This window comes from Dermacentor andersoni, chromosome 1 (genome assembly GCF_023375885.2).
Source record: "Dermacentor andersoni chromosome 1, qqDerAnde1_hic_scaffold, whole genome shotgun sequence".
In the NCBI taxonomy this organism is placed as follows: domain Eukaryota; kingdom Metazoa; phylum Arthropoda; class Arachnida; order Ixodida; family Ixodidae; genus Dermacentor; species Dermacentor andersoni.
This window is the reverse complement of record NC_092814.1, coordinates 60,850,343-60,862,901: the sequence shown is the minus strand read 5'-3', so window position 1 is coordinate 60,862,901 and position 12,559 is coordinate 60,850,343. Positions and strand designations below refer to the sequence as shown.

Sequence of the window (12,559 nt, the reverse complement as noted above, 5' to 3'; positions counted from 1 at the left end):
CAAATGGTATGTTGTCAGATCACAAGTCTTTACATGAAGTAATATGGAGACCATTGCTCGACAGTTACTAAAGTTCACATCCCAAGCACTGAATTCAATGGTATGGGTCATGCATGAAGTGGCAGAGGAAAATACACCCTTAAAAGAAGTATTAAAACAGCTAGCAATGTCTTTTGATCTGTGATTATGGTATCATCAACGGAAATTTGTAAAAAGGACCTCTTTTTTTTTCACTGAAATAGTCCCAGAACTTATTTGGTACCATAGAGATGAAGTTTGGTAGCATTGTTGTGAAATAATTCTTTGACCGATGTAGGACGTGCCTCAGGGTGCTTAGTACTTCGGCTATAACTGAAGGTGACATGTATTTCTTTTATCATTTTTTGACTGTGCTTCAGATGAATATCTTGGGTCATCAAAGGCCTTCATAGCTCGTACATTTTCTTTTGCTTGTTTGGTATAAAATTGTTCAAACAATAACGACACAAAACAATCCCAGAGAGAAAAGACATCAGTACCATCAAAGAAGATGATTACACGTCTCTAAGTGCTTAATTATGGATGCCTCAGAGGATGCCTATGCCAAACCTGATCTTGTCTGGTTCTTAATCTATCGACAATTCTTGCCATGTAATGAACTTTTACAAATCTTTACAGCTGGTTTTGACCTAACGATGCGACTAGTGTCTCTAATACAGTGTTTGATAACCCTATCACCTTGTGTATATATTTGCGTTCTTGACCAAAAATTCTGTTAGTATACAATGCTCGTGTTTGCCCTTCTTTCACTAACCCTTTGTTCTTTTCTTTTCTTTCTGCACTTTAGTGCTTCGTGCTGCAAAAATCACACCATGTGCATACTATCTTTATCAATCCTATGCTTGTTACTCAACAAGCTTTATTCCCTTGCTGTTTGTTGCCTTTTGCACAGCCCCAAAGCAGCTTGTGTGTTTGTAATTTAGGCTGCTAATTATCATTCTAGATAATTACGTTTGAGCCCCCACTGTTTCACTGCATTTCATAGAACAGCCTTCTTTTGCATTAAAATCTTGTAGGTACTATAATATAACATATCTTTTCCTGCCTTTTCTACCCAGCCAATGGATACACCCTTGTGATTCACACTCCCATTTTATTCTGGAAAACTGCTTCGAATATTTTTTCCTTTATTGCTGAACGTTTCAGTTCTGTCAGTGCTCTAAAATAATTAAATTATAGGGTTTCACGTGCCAAAACTATGATTTGATTATGAGGCACGCCGTAGTGGGGGACACTGAAAACATTTGGACCACCAGGAGTTCTTTAACGTGCACCTAAATCTAAGTACATGGGTGTTCTTAAATTTCACCCCCATCGAAATGTGGCCACCGTGGCCGGGATTCGATCCCATGGCCTTGTGCTTAGCAGTCCAACACCATAGCTACTAAGCAACCACGGTGGGAGTGTCTGTGCTGTCAAGAAATGCCATGAATAAGATTAGAATGGGAGTGAATATGAGTGGCCTTGCTGTCTCTGCAAGACTTGTACAAAGTGGAAAGGTAGCTTTGCTCACTGGCTATGCTAACACTCCCCTGTCAAACTCCTGTCATGCTACATTTAGCACAAGTTACAATGGTTTGCAACATTCCAGGGACTATGCGCTAAGGTAGGCATAGCAAATCACTTGGTCTTGATTTGAGAATCCCACATTAATATGCAAGGTTCACCACATGTGCTGTGAACAAAAAAAAAAAAAAAAAACGGGGGGGGGTCTAAGCGGCATCAATTGCTCCTTACAGAGCAATGCTTATACAGCTGAAGCTTGGTACAGTTAAGCCTCGCTATAACGAATTCGGTAAAATCGGCAATTTGCTTTGTTATATCGAAATTTCGTTCTAATGAAATTCGAACTTTTATGCAAATAGGTACAGTCGCCGATCGATTTTTCTTACACAGAAGGGGCCGCAGAATTTTCCGAATTATCGGAAAGTAAAAAAAAAAAGCAAATTTGAATGAGAAAATTTTGATCAATTTGGTAGTCGGCGACGAATGATACGGTTTCATGCCACGTAAACCGACGATATCTTCTCGGCGGGACGGATTAAGCGAAGCCAGTCACGCTTTCGCATATACTCCGCCCCCGCGGCTGATAGCGTCGCCCGCACTGGGACGACGTTATCAGAAAAAGGCGGCAGCGGGGAGCGAATGCTTCGGTTGGTTCTCGCTCCAACGGGTCACCGAAGCTTGAGATTACGCGACCTCCAATACTAACCGCGCGGTAAGACAGCTTACATGGAGGCACGCCGTCGCGGCAAGCTCACTCTTTGCACACGCGGCATATTTACCTATAAAGCAGGGTGCGCGCCTGCGTATGCGCTCACCGGCGCTTACAGCCATGCGAAGCCACGGCCGAGACAGACGCGCGCCAACTTCACATCCACTCCGCCCGCCTCGTCGCGCGTGCTTGATTACGTTACCGCAACTCGCTCCCCTCCCCCTCGTTCCCTTTGCTCGCGCGGGAAGGCGGCACTCGTGAAGCCACTTTCTTTCTTGCCTCACCCTCGCACACTTTCACTCGTATCTAAAGCACACAGTGCGCAGGGCGCGATAGGATCTTATCGCACTTGGAACATGATGTGGCTCCACTTCGGCGGTCGCTCTTGTCGCGCGGCGCGCGATTTAAGAGATGCGTTTGCAAGCAGCCGCTTGTAACGCAATCATTTGACTATCTGCATCCACGTGTTGCCTCGGCATTCCTTTGCGGCGGCATTGAAATTTCGTTGTAATGAAATCGCATATAAGCACGCTTCGTTATATTGAGGTTATAAATACATGTTGTTTATGGACAAGAGGTTATGAAAAGTTAAATACTTCGTTATGTCGAGCATTTCGTTATATTGAAGTTTCTTATATCGAGTTTTAACTGTATAACGAATTCATACATGCAACAAAAACTTTATATTGTGAATACTATCAGTGTCAAGGTTTGCGTCACGATTTCAGCAGTAAAAATTACACAGCAATACAGTCAAAACCACTGGCACATGTCGTGTAGAGATCACATCAAGGGCAGAGCTGCCGCATGGAGCCATTTAGTGCCAGCAGCCACCATCCTATGGCATCATGTATACATGCATATCACCTAGATGGCCTGCAAAAGCTAGGGTGGTATTATAACTATTTTAGTAACTTGGTGCAGTGATTTGCAAGACAAAGATGGCCGTAGCTTTGCTATGTTCATTCCCAATAACAACATAGTGCAAATACACCAAGACACTACAAATTTCTTACATTGTTACCTAAGCACTCATATGCACTTTCTCAGTTGCCATTCTTTTGTTGAAACTCACTGCTACATGGAACTGCAAGCATGGATGGAGTGCACACATCACAATTTCCATACTAGCATGATCAATGACGAAGCAGTGCACTCTGTCCTCTACTTGACAGTCAGTGTTTTCTGCCATTGCCAGCACAAGTCACATGAAAGGATGCAAGCAAATGATGAATTCACTGTTGAACAATGATCTTTTGCTTGCCAAGATAACGTCAGGTACATGGACGTCATTAAATTGAAAGTGTGGTAATTACTTTGTTAAACTGCAGCAAGGAATACATGATTTTAAATGGAACTAAGATCAGTCATTTGAAAAAGTTCATTACATAAATTTAGCTAAATCGAGGTTCGTTATATCAAGTTTCAGCTGAACATGCAAAGTGCACAACTCAAACTCTTCTAGCTCACCTTAAGTCGGGCACTGTCCAACTGCAGCAAAGCCTCACCACCAACGCCCTGAGTGGCAAAGGTGGCTACATGTGCTTCCAGGCCCAGCACCACCAGCCACTGGCCCACTTGGGACACACTCCAGCGGTCTACAGGACCGCTCTGCCAGTGATGTGGCCGCACTTCTTCGCGCCGTTCACGTCCACTGGATTCCCCCTGGTTGCTGCTGCTGGACCGCAAGCTGCTGCTGCTGCCACAGTCCCCTACAGTTCACACAGCCACACGTTCTCACCCAAGCCACATGTAGAGTGCACAAATGAGCATCACATGATTCAACCACTAGCACTTTACATTTAGAATAGTCTAAGTCCTGTTCCAGCTCACACATTAAAGGGACCCTAAAATGACTTTGACAATTTTGTACAAACGTACTGAGTCGTTACAGTAGGTTCTTCTGATCATTAATTGACGCATCTAAGCAATCTGCGTAAAGCCTGTAATTTATTATAAGGTTTTAAAAATGTAAATCGCTGCCAATCGCAGTACATCACTCGGCTGAATTTTCAGTCGCCTTAACCATTTGACGTAAATTGCCCCAATGACACTAGTAGGGCAAGCTATCTGTTGGCTGCCCAAGGCGCGTCATTGCTAATTTTTCCAACTTTATATGAACAAATGTTGTTCGTAATAGTTGGAATGTCAGTTGACCTTTTGAGGGTCAATGACGTAAATATACGGCGCCGCGAACAAGCCCGAAAATGGTCGATGCCGTATATTTACGGCGCTGTCTGTACGTTTAAAAAGCACGCTCATTTCCTAACTTTTGCTTTTCTGTGATGTGTTGCCACTATGTGGGAATACAGGGAATTTTCTTTCGTGCGCCTCCCTCTCGGTTTTCATTGCATGGTTTGTTTTAGCGCTAGTTCGCTCCTGCGCGTCTATATAGTACCGCCCGCGCATTGGCGCGCGCGCGGGCGGGTGGCGGTTCGGGTTTTTTCGCGGGCGGTTTCGGCTTCTTGCGCTTGCAAAACTGATGGCTATCTCGTTACTATAGCTCAAAGGGCGACCGCCTTTTTCTCGCTCGTTCAGTGCTCACAGGGGTGCGCATAGGAAGGAAGTATGCCGCCGTGCATGCATTTCCGCTGCTTTTTTTTTTTTTTTTGACACTCGCGAGAACTAATTGCCTCTGGTTGGCGATAAGATGAAGATTAGCGGAAGTGTGCCACACGTTTTGCTTTTTTGACGACCACACAACCACATAGTTTTCTTGAGTGCGCGCACCTACGCAGTTCGATTACGCTATGGATGTACAGGCGCCGACAAATGTGGTATACTCCACACAGGCAGCGGGAGCCGGAGCAGCGGCACACTGCATCGCGATGCCATCTACAGGCGGCATCTGGGATCGAGACAGCCAATGGGTGCCCTTTATTATCGGCAGACATCATCCCAGATGCTGCCTGTAGATGGCGTTGCGATGCAGTTTGCCGTTGCTCCAGCTCCCGCTGCGTAGAGTATACAACTTTTGTCGGCGCCTGTACATATTAGGTATTAGTGTAAGAGCAGGAAAATTTGAGTCTTGCGAAATATTCTCGTGTGCGTATATTCAAGGCCTTGAACTATGTACATAAAAATGCATCAAATTTTTCATTCTTATAAGTTTATTTACTTTTTTATAGCTGTTATTCATGAATGAAGAGTACATATATACCAACGCAAAATATTTTTTTCTCACTTTACGGTCACCCTAGAAAAACTGCGGTAAATTTTTTTCGAAATAAGTCCCTAAGAAGAATTGGAATCTGCAATAAAAGAAACCAACCCTGGGCGGTTACATATGTCGAAAAAAATCGACCCTCAAAGGGTTAATTTGTTTCTACAAAAAGAAAGTAGCAGAAAAAGAATGCACAAGAACGATTTCTCACTACACTTAAGCACTTCGAGCACACAGCAAGTGTTGTCTGCTTGTGTTACAACGTACTTCAATTTGACAAGAGCTCTGCGGTCAGTGTCAGTCTGTCTTTTAGCGAGCACCATGATTCGCCTTTGTTGCATTCTGGGCTGCAAACGTAGTGACTGGCAATATGTCAAGCTGTGACATCGTGTCCCTCTGCAAGGCAGCAGACGAGCGGAGTGGCTACAGTGCATCGGACTGTCGCTATTTGATCAGCACCAGGATTTGCGCTTTACGGCTGTCACTTTACACCGGAGGATTATTTCGGGTAAACGCAGGCGCAAGGGGACTGGGCCTGGCCTGTTTCACGGGATGCTATGCTGTTTCACGGGATGCTATGCTGTTTCACGGGATGAGCAGAAGCACAAACGTGAATGGTTTGCACAGTGCAGCTACCTGGTGGCACAGAGCTCAACCATACACAGTAGCAGTAACAAAGTGTATTCTTCTTTGCTGCTGGTGTACATTTTACGCAAGAGTGTAATCGTTAACACACTGTTTTTCTAAATGTTTTAGTTAGAGCAATATTAGCTCTTTGTTTAGCTGGTCAAGCTATGCACCACCAGGTGGCTGGACTGTGCAGACTGATCAGGCCGCTCACGTACGTCTACGCTAAAGTTTCTTGATCAGCTTGAGTTTATGCCTCCACCCATCTGTTGAAATGCCCAGCTCGCCTGTGGTTACCGGAATACCAGACATGTTCGGCACTGTGACAGAATGCTCGCAACGCATGCTGCTTCGATAACTCTCGCTTGGGGTCGACTGCCAAGCAGCTGGCAGAGAATTTGGAGAGGCTTTGTACGCGCGCTCCTAGAGAACCAGAAGTCAAAGACATGACATGCCATCATGACACAGAGCCAGTGAAGACTGAGCTTAGCCCCGATCACTCGGAGAACGAGTTGAGGGGAAAATGCATGTCTATAGAGGAGAGTAACTTGTAATCGTCCGTAGCTCTCAACATGAGACGCTTCACACAAATTGTGGTACGAATAATTAACTTTAGCTGTACCCTACGAGTTTACAAAATTTGTCCGAACCGTTTCAGGGGCCCTTTAACGCAAAGTGGACCATTTTCTCGAAATCATTTTAAACCCATGAGTTAGTATAAAGGGTTTCTTTGTAGCTTCGTGCTGCTAGTAGGTGAATGACAATTTTTTTTTCCTTTCAGAGTGCAGACAAGCTACAGAGCACAACATGAAGATGCGGTGGTGCTGCAGTCACATTCTGTGCAAGAAAAGGGGAAAAAATTAAGCCGACTCTTTTGCATGAATTTTCTATGAAGGGAAGACTTACACACATGTCCAAATTTCCGTTAACTGCTTGGCAATGATTAGTGTTAGAAGCAGTGAAGAGTAGTGTCAATGTAGTTGTTTGCATGTTTTGCCTGTACTGTACTTGTTCACAAACATGCAGCTTGCCTGTAAGTTAAGCTACTCCATGCAAACCTTTAAAGGGGCCCTGAAACTTTTATTACTAATCATAGAATGGCTTCACTGACGTCACCTCACGAACCTCCTGCCACAAAAACATTTCTAATCCTGAAAGTATAAGCGGAGTTAGAGGTATTTATCTTTCTGATTGACGCGCTTTTTTTGTCTCCACTAGCATGCTAAAAGCTACACAGGGGTGATGGCAAGGGGGCAAGGCTGCATAAAAACAGGGCACTTTCTTTTGTTATTTGCTTTACGACGCTACTTCCGGTTCAAGTGGGTGTGGCACTCTCTCAATGCGAGACAGGTGCTTGGGCTGCTGATATCTACGCATGACAACTCCAGAGACCACTCAGAGCACGCAGTTGTTGGAGCATTTCACCATCAAGACGGTTCATCACAGCACCCCCCTGTGGCAGCCACGGTATCTACTCTACGCAGCATACACAGCTAAATGCAAATGTCATGCCTATAGTGGAACATGGAACATTTGCTATGTGCACGGTAGGGTCGGAGTGTGCACTCACGCTCATGCGCCCCAGTCTGGCCATGCTACGTGATGTGGATTGGCTTTGTCCTGCACCAGCTTGACCAACAGATATTATCCAAATCGAAATTGCACGTTTTGAAGTGCTATCAATAGGTCAATACAAAGAGATGTCTACCAAGGCATCTAGCCAGGAATAAGTGCACGCTGCCACTGGCTAGGCGTGTACACGCAAGCAAGCATATGTCTGGTCTTGGGAGATGATGATATGCATAAGCGAATACTGTCATAGCAGACCGAGTACGAAACATGTGACCAACTCAGGCACGTAATGTTTGAAAGAGCACTCATGTAGTACACAGGGTGTGCCCTCATATGATTGGAGGAGAAAACACAGCATGAAGCAGACGACCATGGAATGAGACCAGAAGAGCAAAGATTAAATACCTTTTTGGTTTTTTAATACTGCAGACATGTATACTTCACTTAAATCAAAATTAGGAATAATAGTATTACTGAAAATGTTCTTGCCATCACGAAATCTGCCAATACCTGTTGGACCCACTTGCCTGCTCACAAGGTAGCTGCTTAACAATATTGCGAAGGAGAGAGCCGGCGATTTCTTTACTGTTTTTGAGACGAGATTGTCAATTTACTGCTGCATGCACTGCAATATTTGGCTCACATGTTCACAGAAGCCTTGTCTACAGATTGGCAATGTTTTCTTACTATGATCAAAAAGTGTTTCAGGGTCCCTTAAATTACAACTTAGAGAGCTCAGTCAGTATCATTCTGCATTCCTTTGATACATGGAGCTCAATGCTGGCACATTCAGGGTAAAAGGTGTTGTGGAGCTGCATGGCATATCGCGAGAAATTATAGGCACCAAAAACCTGCCTTACACAGTTATATTCGAGGACACAAATTACAATACCCATGTCACACATGATTACATGCAGCAGCACAAATAGCACACACATTAAAGTCTGTAGTCGTGTGCAAGTACCTAACAAGCATCAGCTATGGTATTTATGGTACATTTGAAAGCATTTGAAAACAATATTAAATAATTTGCAGCTAAGCTAAGCCTAAATTTTCATGGAGAACAAGTTTAAGTGCTTGGAAACTAGCCTCCATGTGCAGTATGGAAATACCTAGGGGAAACATGCACTGCAGGAAAACTCCCAGGTGCTTGATTCAGTTCTCAATGATTGTTTTAACACGATAGCGTTAAGGAGATCGTGTCGCAGAAAAGCCGGTGTCGTCGGCGTTGGCCGTGAGCGAAAAATCCCGGAAGGTTATTCACAAATAAAAAACTACTTGCAAGATGGGAATTGAACCAGGGTCTCTGGAGTGTGAGACGGAGACGCTACCACTCAGCCACGAGTTCGATAGTTCAAAGCGCGACAAAAGCGCCTCTAGTGAATGCGGTGTTCCCTTAGAAACGTGCCGTAGAAAGTTATACTGCGGTGTATATTGGTAATTATGAGCATGTAAATTACAGAAGTCGCAGTTACACGAGTAGCGAAGTACGTTTCCGCTACATTTCTTCTGCGCTCTGTGCACACGCAGAGCCAACTTGCGGCAAACACAGAAGACCCCCTCCTCGCAATGTACGGCGCTGCCGCGACACGTGGCACGCCATTCGCCCTATGATCGCATCTGCCTTCATGGCGCATCGCGCTCGGCTGTCCGTGCCGATCACGACATTTTGCTCGCATAGATCGTTTTGAGTGGGCGGTGCAAACGGGGTGCGATTACGCTATCGCGTTCCACTCTTGAAGGCGAAGCTTAAGCGTCCTCCAATTTTTGTGTGCACCTTGTCTATGGAATGTGTGAAGAAGTCACTACCTGCATCTTCGCACCTTGCCAGCATTGATTTGTATCGGTTACCGCAAATAATTGTAAGAATGCCATGTGTCACCCACCATCATACATTTTCTACATTTAATGCAATCTTTCTATGAGTACCAGGCTCCTGTCTGTCTGTCATAAAATGTGGGTTGCCAGATAAATGGGGGATACATAATCAGTTTTTCACTGTAACAAAAGCTTTGGGGAGCACTAGAAGAGACGTGGCAAGGCCATCTGAAATTCAGGCAGTAAGTCACTGCAGGCATTATGGAATGCTTATCAGCATGCTGCATGATATTGTTGAAAATTATCAGTGAAATACAATTTGGCAAAAGGCTTCAGCTTGAAAAACATTTTAAAAAAACATTACCTGCAATTTGGCAGGGACCAATGAAAGTAGCCTACTAAGCATTTCTAATATCAGCATGACAGTGTATATGCTTTTACACAACCTTAAAGGCACTGAAAGCAATTGCCAAAAATTTGATGGACTTTAATATGTAGACGTAGATGTACTGTAGTATACTACTTAGCAGCATCAACTTTCATTCTGGAGGAATCCACCATGTCAGAGAGGGTTTGAAGATGTTGATAGCACTGAGGACACAACTGCATGACCACAGTTCCAACCAGTACAACACAAGCTTTCAATGTACAGCATAGGCCACTTATAATGTAAAGCAGCAGGAGCCTCAAATTTCTGAGCCCCCCCCCCCCCCCCCCCCCCCTATAAGAGATACCGCACTATAACCAAACAACATTTCTCAAAGGCTGTGCATGTGAAAAACACGTAAATCAAGCAGCTGCGTGTGTCTGGGAATGAAAGCATACGACCAAGATGTGCCCTCATTTTCGTTGGCAAGGAGGTTCCTCCACTTCCTAAGTGCCGTACAACCACTGCGAAGCATTTCGCTGACTCTGCACCAAAACTGCAACTTTGGCTGGCAATTTCCAAGAGGACAGTGCTGGTTAGGCCTAGACGGCAGGGGTGACAGGCGGCATGCCGTCGCGGGAAGCTTGTCTTTCATATATGTTTGTAACCATAGATGAATACACTGAGATCTGGTGCAAGATCATGCGCACAGGCTAAACTGATGGCAGCGCGCGTGAAGTGGGATTTGCAGGCAATCAGAAGGCACTACTGCAAAGGCACACTGCAATAGTTTCTATGTGCGCATACTGATAGAAGTGACGAAAGCTTGCATGTGGACAACGTTCCGAACTGATGAATTTGCAGAACAGAGAGTGCCACGAATTCAAGATCGCAGGCACCAAATCTGCCTATCACTATGATATGCATCGCGACAGGCGAATGCAAAACACATTCATGGCCTTGACCGATTTTTCTGTGGTGATGAACTTCACCGTCGAAATTAGTTTTTCCAGCCTGCCCGATAATTAAGACATTCTTGAGACCCAGTAAATGTCCGAAAATATTAGTTGGCGACTGCATTTACTTTCCGAACACAAACTGGAGAGCCAAAGAGCAACAATGCACGTGCATTTGGTGTAGACTGCGCGTCGCTGACAAGCGCTCAGGCCAAAAGGCTTCTTGGTCACCTCAGCAACTCCCGCGTGCCCACTGAGCCAGCACGTTACGGCCACATTTTTTTTTTTTCCTCTGTTCCTTCTTTGTTTGCTCGTACCGTGTCTCTTCCGCCTCTTCTGCATCACCCTCATCGCTCTCTCCTTGGCCGAAGCACCTAGTTAAGAAGTGCATTCACTGCCTCACTTGTCTGCAGGATTTTCTGGCAACCACATAACTAGTATTTCATTTTGCACTGCTCTACTATAAGCGATATGCATATAGCACATTAATTTCTATGGGAAGATAAACAGGAGTCAGAAATGACCGCATTATATCCAGTCCTGCACTATAAGTGGTTACATTATAAGTGGTCCGAGCTGTACTTGTTTTGTACTGATTTAAGTCTTTATAGTTCACACTCATATTGTAGGTTATACAAAAAGAAAGTTGTGTAAAAAGACTAACAAAGCATACATACTAATTTTTCAACATCTCTCATGCACTTGAACAGCTGAAGGCATGAAAATTACAACAGAAGCGCAATACAGAGAACATGAGGCGAACATGAACAGTTTGCAACACCACAAAACATCTTCCAAATCACCAATAAGAATGCACACAGCAAATCACTTACGAGGCAAACTGCCATCAATCTTCTTATGAGTGAGCAGCGTAACTTTCTGAGCATGAGGTGGTGGTGTGGGGACCGGTGAGAGGCTCTGCTGGGAGTCTGTTGGTGATGAGAGTGAGGAGACTCGCCTTCCAGGTGGGCTGTCCAAGGAGCCCAGGGACCCAGAGCTCTCAGTGTGCCCTGCCATATCAAACAGTTATGCTAGGGTTTAGAGACACTAAAGAAAAACACAACAGAATGCTGCTGAAATGTTGCTGGTTGTTATATTTTCCTGGCTCCTATGTGGTATTTGTGTGGTCTAGGCAAATGGCTTTTAAATTCCTGGCTCTCGGGTTCGCCTGCCTGTTGCGCATTTTTCCATGATCCCGTAAAAAATGTATAGAAAGGATCTGCTGTATTAACGCAAGCTCAGATCAACGAAAGTGAAGTACGGGTGGCAACTCCAGCTCTGAATTCTCCAAGCACATTACTGTGATGTCACAATTTTAATTATAATCGGCCATGATCAGCTATTGTATTAAAGGAAGACATGCTCTGTTTGCAAATAAAGGACAATTCAAGTGCATCTTTCCTAGGGACTTCCTACAGGGAAAAAAACACAAGACACAGAAAAATAAAATGCAAAACTGACGTTATGACTATAACTATAGCAAGTTCAGTCTTCAATTGCAATTTTGTGCACCACTGGCTAGTATTTTTTTGTGAAAACGAACCACAAGAGAATAAGAGGTATCATAAGAAGCCAACAAACATTGACACCAAGGACAACATAGGGGAAATTACTTTTACTTGCTAAATGAATTAAATAAATGATAAATTAATGGAAATGAAAGTAGATGAAAAAACAACTTATTGCAGGTGGGGAACGATCCCATGTTTTTGCATTACACGTGCGATCCTCTACCAATTGAACTACCACAATGCCGTTTTCCCATCTACTTTCTTGGGTACTAATGTTTCCTACTAGAACGC

General features: G+C 44.3%; 1 protein-coding gene across 1 annotated transcript in view; it reads right to left on the bottom strand.

The window, feature by feature from the left end:
* LOC126545636 (uncharacterized) overlaps positions 1–12,559 on the bottom strand; it is a 108,699-nt gene that overhangs the window by 9,300 nt on the left and 86,840 nt on the right. Inside the window, exons 16-17 of the mRNA XM_050193560.1 lie at positions 11,591–11,767; positions 3,725–3,966 (exon numbers count right to left, since the gene is read on the bottom strand). Coding sequence (XP_050049517.1) covers positions 3,725–3,966; positions 11,591–11,767 — 419 coding nt within the window. The remainder of the gene's footprint in view (positions 1–3,724; positions 3,967–11,590; positions 11,768–12,559) is intronic.